At 40.7% G+C, this 6,632-nt stretch overlaps 1 protein-coding gene across 1 annotated transcript; it reads right to left on the bottom strand.

Annotated features, from left to right (window-relative positions):
• Positions 1 to 2,138: 2,138 nt before the first annotated feature.
• Positions 2,139 to 4,596, bottom strand: tlx3a (T cell leukemia homeobox 3a; the record flags this gene model as incomplete). The annotated part of the gene is made up of 3 exons (XM_083914826.1): positions 2,139 to 2,322; positions 2,889 to 3,126; positions 4,170 to 4,596. The coding sequence occupies 3 exons, from the start codon at positions 4,594 to 4,596 to the stop codon at positions 2,139 to 2,141; spliced, it is 849 nt and encodes a 282-aa protein (XP_083770952.1).
• Between the last annotated feature and the right edge of the window lie 2,036 nt (positions 4,597 to 6,632).

Genomic DNA, 6,632 nt, shown 5'->3' on the forward strand with positions numbered 1-6,632 from the left:
TCATTACCGATCAATGTGCCGATTATGTTCTCGATTAAATAACTAATTATTATGTCTACAAAAATGTCAAAAAGTAGTGACAAATGTCCATCCCAGTTTTTCAAAGTCCAACATGATGTCTTTGAATGTCTAGTTTTACCCAAAGATATCAAGTTAATTATGATATACAAACAAAGCAGAAAAAATCTATGTTTGAGAGGCTGAAAACAGCATTTTCCTGCCATTTTTGCATGGAATTTTACATCAACGATTAATTGATTATCAAAATATTTGGACTGTTTTTCTGTTGATCGACTAATTGATTAGATGACTAATTACAAATATCTAATTGCAGCTATAACTGGCATACAGATGCAGAGTGACACAGGGACGTGCATGTGTTGTGAGTGTGTGTGCGGTGTCCTTATGTAAAGTTTCTGCTCAATATTAGTGTAAGTCTTCTAGCGTGAACAGTAGCTTCATCTTGTGGACATCACAATCTGTCCAGCGCTACTGACCGTGTGTTTCTGCCAGAGAGAAGAGTTTAGTCGTCAGTTTTTTTCTGTTGAAAATGTCGACTCAGAGCGACCAAACCTTTCACTGTGAGGGAGAGACAGGGGAGGGGAGGCAGAAGAAGGGACTGCGGAGAAGATGAGAGAGACCTTGTCGCTGATTCTGCAGGAATGGAAGCCATGTTTGAACAAGAGCCATCGTTTTGAAGATTGAGCCGGACAAAAAATACAGATTTCTAAATGATTTACCGTCATGCCCACTCACTGTGCTACCAATAGTGCGATAACAGTCCTCCCTGAGATGTTTTGCGGCTCATCTCAAATATACCCAGACAGACTGACAGACAGGAAGGCAAACAGACAGCTCAAAACTGTCAGAATGAAATAATGTGTGTATTGAAATATTGTATAAAATCATAAGATTTATCAATAAACTTTTCAAGAAATAAAATGAATTCACGTCTGCTATCTTTTTTTTTATGTCCTCGCTCCATATTTCTCCTTCTTTTTTATAGCTTCTAATTATTGTGTAATAAAACCTTAAAATGATTTTCATGGTGCATCATAAAGAGCATGAGCAAAAACGGGTCACAAGAACAGTTTATATTGGTATTTACACATATACAGTGAAAGTACAAAAAGAGTTGTACATTTGTGTCTCGATCCCAAAGGACACACAAATAAAGCATGATAATGTGCATATGAAAAAACGTCACCACCATCACTGAACATGCATCACTCCCTTTATTACCCAACTTACAGCCTCTTTCATATTTTCTTCACTTCTCTCCTCTCTAATCCTGACATCTATTTCCCTTTTATTACTTGGCACAAAAGCATTTCTTCCCCATAATGTTACATTTGAGGAATCATTTTCTTGGGCTAAGGTGGTGCACCACACCTGTATGTATGTGGCGTTGCATTGTAGTTGGAGCAGGAACATTTATAAATGAGATCAGGGGAAAGTTTACGCACCAGAACAATTAGGAGAAAAATCTCTGAACCAACTCTTATCTGCATTTTTCTGTATTTTGGTAAACCACATCAGGAGATTTATTCAAAAATCGGAGAAACATTTTTTATCCAAGTACCCTATTGTATACATGTTAGGGTGTATTAGAGGCCTTGCCATCATATGGCTGCTGTTCTTACCCTGCAAAAACAGAGCCAACCCTATTCAAAGTGTTGCAAAGTCTGTTTCAGAATAGGGGATGGTTGCTGATCAAGCCTCACTGTGGAGCATGAACTGCCTCCTTCATGTTTATGAAGTAAATGTATGTCTCCCTCTTGTTCTAATAAATAGAATAAGCAGGGCCATCGCAGGGTGATGAGCATTATTTTAAATGACAAGGCCTGTTTCCTTTTTAGATTTAGAAAAAGTATCAGTACAGTACAGAGTTGCAAAATTGATTCCAATAAAGTTCTGTTTCTCTTTCAAAACAGGCATCACTCACCATCATGGCAGGTCCATTTTCTCAACCGTCCACTCAAATGACCCATTCTTCAGTTTATCTTGTCCAACATTTTTTTTTATCCATTGCATGGATCAAAGTAAGTCCCACTGTCCTCATGTAGGCCTAATTTAATTTGTTTATCCTCCCAGGGATAATAAATGACGCTTATTGATTACAGCGTGGTGTCTGCTCGCTATTCCCTCTCCTCGGCCCAGGGTTGGAGATTCTGCAGGGCATACAGAGAGGAGTTATGTGCGCACAGTGGATCCGACACCGCTGATTCGCTGAGGGACTTCTGGAGGGCGGACTGCTGCAGCTGCATGATGAGGCGATTGGCCTGTTGACGCTCCGCCTCCCTCTCCTCGGCTGTCTGTCTCCTGAAAGAAGACAGGAGAAGAGAAAAGAAACATTAATAATAATAATAAAAATGAATAGATAAATAAAACGTGAGGTTATGTAAGATTGAAGGGCAGCGCGTGTGACATTTCAACAGCAGTGATAAGTTCTTACAGCCTGGAAGGATGTCAAGGTTTGTCTAAAGCATGAAAAATGTCCAAAATAAAGACAAATATACAGTATAACGAATTCATGAGATGTGATAATTGGTAAAAAAAAAATACATCATGGATTTTCTTTTAATTTATTTAATCGAGCCTATTTCATATTTAATAATTCGTCTTCTACTAATTGTAGACGAAGAAGAGTAGGAGAATAAAGGAAAGAAGCTAAGAAAATGATGTGATATCAAAGCTGATTTTTCTATGTTTTATTATTGCAGTTTTTGTTTATCCTGTAGTTTCTCTCCTTCCGTGTCGATGGGGTCAATAGACAGGAAATGGCGCGTGGGGTCATCTGATGAACGAGGAAAGTTTGATTTGTGAACAGGACGGCTGAAGAAGACAACTGCAACCACTTAGACTTGAAGACGACGTCTCATACCGACCTCCACTTGGTCCTGCGGTTCTGGAACCAGGTTTTAACTTGTGCGTCCGTCATCTTCAGACTCTTGGCCAGGGCTGCCCGCTCGGCGCTGGCCAGGTACTTCTGCCGGTGGAAGCGCTTTTCCAGCTCGCAGATCTGAACTCTGGAGAAGGACGTGCGGGGCTTTTTCCGTTTGGGCGGTGTCCGGTTCTGGTACGGGTGTCCTATCCGCCGCGTAACGGCAAACGGCACCAGAGCCGCTGCAGGGAAAAGAGACAGACACACCGGTGAGTGGAGGATGAGATTTCCTACAGCACCAAACAGACTCATTCACTCCCCACTCTGTATGGAAATTCTAGGCCATATATCACAGATATCTGCCCTGTTTGACAACAATTCCCCATTTAGACTGTGTAAGCCATATGTGAAGGATATAAGGTTCAATTTATTGCGAAAGATGAGTCTGGCCGAGAATTGGAAACAATGCACTTATGAAAAATAAATGAACACTCGTCTTAAATGTATTTGAGATTAAAGGGATAATATCCGCACTGCTAATTAGAGAGAGGACAGCAGGCCCATTGGTCTATTCCTCTTTTCTTCACACACTTTATATTATAGGTCTTTGCTAATTAAGGCCCCTGCTCATCTTCACTTCATATGTTACATATAACGAATATATCACACACTTTATTATTCTAGTGTTCTTATTTTTATACCCTCTATAATTTATGAAGTCAAATATTTGACAACAAATACTCTTAATTGTATGTGTCTTAAATTAGGCCCATTAATAACATTTTTAATTCAATTTCACCACAACTGTGCATTATAACCATTATGACCATGCTGTTGCTGTTTGGTTATTTAAAAGTATATGTGTAATTATATATAAAACATTTATTTTGCTTATCTACATTGTGTAGGAAAGACATATTCAACTCCTGAACACACGAGTAAAGTCAGTAACGCTGACACAAGGCGTTTAATAATAATAATAATAATGGTAATAATAATACTAATACTAATAATAATAGTAATAATAATAATAATAATCTGTAAACGTGGTATCTTGAACTCCATTATTTAAAACAACATCAACTTTTTAACTTGTCCTCGTGTTGTTTTCCTTTGTTTTAATCCATTTAAATAATTCAAGTTAAAACATTTCAGTTGAGTGTAAAAAGCCTTTATAAACATGAGGTCCAGATGTTGTTTTAATAATTAAGCAGCAGTTACTAACGTTTTAAAAATAATTAAATATTAATGAGGGGGAACCCATTAGGTGTAACAGCTAGCCTACCTGATATTCTGTCCTTGGCGAACCTGTTTCCTATCCAGGGGAAGCACAGCCCTCCAAACCCAGGGACAGCGCTTTGAACGGGGGTTGGGGGTCCCGGCGCTGTCATGGGTCTGTGGGCCGGGACTCGAATCACTCCCCGGCTGGCCAGACTCCTGCTCTCCCCGTATGAACCTGACGCCTCCACCGGAGGCATTATACCGGAGAGTGAGATAGACAGCGCGGTGTAAGAGGGCGCGCTGGCTCCAGTCGGGCTCCCTAAACTGTAATAACCGTCCCCGTTGCTTAAATCGGATCCACTTTGCCTTCGAGACGTTCGCCCGTTTTCTGGTTCCGTACCGGCTCCCAGGATCTGGTCGATGCCGAAGCTGATGGGCTCGTGATGGGCCGGTTTTGGAGGAGGGCTCGGCGCGCTCGGTGCTTGCTCCATCCCCGTCGCTCTGTCGCTAAAAAAGGACGAAAAAAACGGATCGAGCTGTTCTCAGGGGTGGGGAATCACAGCAGTGTCAAACTGTACCAAAAGTAATCGCCAGTAGTGTCTCCATCGCTGTCCAGCCGTCCGCCCAGAATCCAGCGTGTCCGTGTTGTGTCTAAGAGGCCTCGTTCAGAGGACTGGGGTCCTCTCTACACGCTGTGGTGAAAGTTTGATGGGCGTTTGGAGAGATGTGACGCTCTGTCCTCCTCTCAGCGCGTCAAAGCGCTCAGTCTAGCAGCTCCGTCCTCCTCCATCCCTCTCCACCATTCATTGGCTGGCACAAGAATGACTGATTGAATGTTAACGGGGGTATAGCCCACAATTTGGCACAATAACCAAGATTTCCCATAACCACGGGCGTCAGCTTGTTATATATATGGCAAGATATGGCATATTCATGCTTTCTGAGTGAGTCAGTGTTTGATGTTGTCGTTATTGTATCATTCTAACGGCGAGTAAAGGAGCAAGCGACAGTTTCATGGAAATTGATTTGGCATATGTAAAATAATCGCACCGGGGATAGCTGAAGATCAATGTTCTTTAAGCTTCTCTGGTGACGAACATGTAATAGTTTATCTTTTCAACCAACTGGTGTTTGGTTAGTCTGTGTTACTCCTGTCCTCGTGAATGTTTCTCATGAGTTTTGAAGTTTTGTCTACACCGTGTCACCTCTTCAATCTGTATCGCGTGCCTGTGTGGCATGCACGTGAATAATAACGTTTTACACGAAAAACTGACTGAAAGCTATTAGGAAGTGCTTTACAACCGGAAGACTATTCATCATGGCTGTATTATAAAATGAAGGCCAAACAGGAAGAAATATTGGTGAATATCTACTCCTTTTAATTAAACCCTTCACATCGTCCACGCCCTGTAATCACATATGAAGAGGTATTTTTATATATCTCTTTCATTCTCCACGGCGGCGTTCAATGTCCAACTGATTCAAAATGTTATATTTTAAGCCAATATTCCAAATGCGTTGGATTTGAAGCCTTACACATTTACATCTCATGACCAAATACAGAGCAGTCGCATCCACGTTAATTCCTGCTGGTTTGATATCTAGTTATAGAAAAAAATAACAATATAAACCTTATTGAAAATGTATTATGTGTGAGATTATTGAGACAGAACACCAATGATAAAGTCAGGGTTTTCCTTTCACCAGTGCGTAATTACGCACCGGAAACCCATCACATCTGTCTTTAAAATAAAAAGACAGCAGCCTAATTGAACACTGGCAGTGAATCACCAGCACCTATTGAGCATGGCGAAAGCATCACGTGGCCTTATTTGTTCGTGGTAGCCAGGGCCACATTAAATGACCTGACAGAGGAAGGCCATGGGCTACTTCAGATAAAGTGTCCGGCCTCTGGAAGCTGCTAAAGCGCTCAGATTCAATGTAACAGGCGCCCAAAGTGACCGGGATAATCACATTTTCACTAACTTGTCTAAGGGACAGACAAATGCGCGTCGGGTTCGGATGCGGCAGGTGGCTTTTTAGGGCTATCACATTACAGTACTTAAACAAAGTAATGGCCAACATTTTCATTTAGTGACAGTGGCATTTATATTCACAGGCTTTTAAAAGATCCGCTCAACCTGTTCATTAATCATCGTTTTTTTTTTGGCGTGTGTTTTAATGTCTGAACTGTGTGAATAATTACTTTTGAGTATTTGGGTTTTTACTGTGTTTATGGCAGCATTTTAGGCGGGCAATGACGGTGTGAAGTGTTTTTTGTCTGACAACAATTCATCATTTCAAAGTCAGCCGGAATTTATGTGACACGTTAATCTGCATTTTGAGAAAAATCTTAAATTAAATTCAGATGAAATTGGTTGAATTTATAATTTGTGAGTTTATACGCTGCAATCCCACACGGAAATGCAAAGATATTTAGTAGGTAATATATATTAAAAAGAGAAAAAAAAAAGATCCGCATCTCGCCCTTCACAATAAAGTCTTATGAAGCAATATGAGGTGGGAC

This window comes from Echiichthys vipera (genome assembly GCF_963691815.1).
Source record: "Echiichthys vipera genome assembly, chromosome: 6".
NCBI classification, from domain to species: Eukaryota; Metazoa; Chordata; class Actinopteri; order Perciformes; family Trachinidae; genus Echiichthys; species Echiichthys vipera.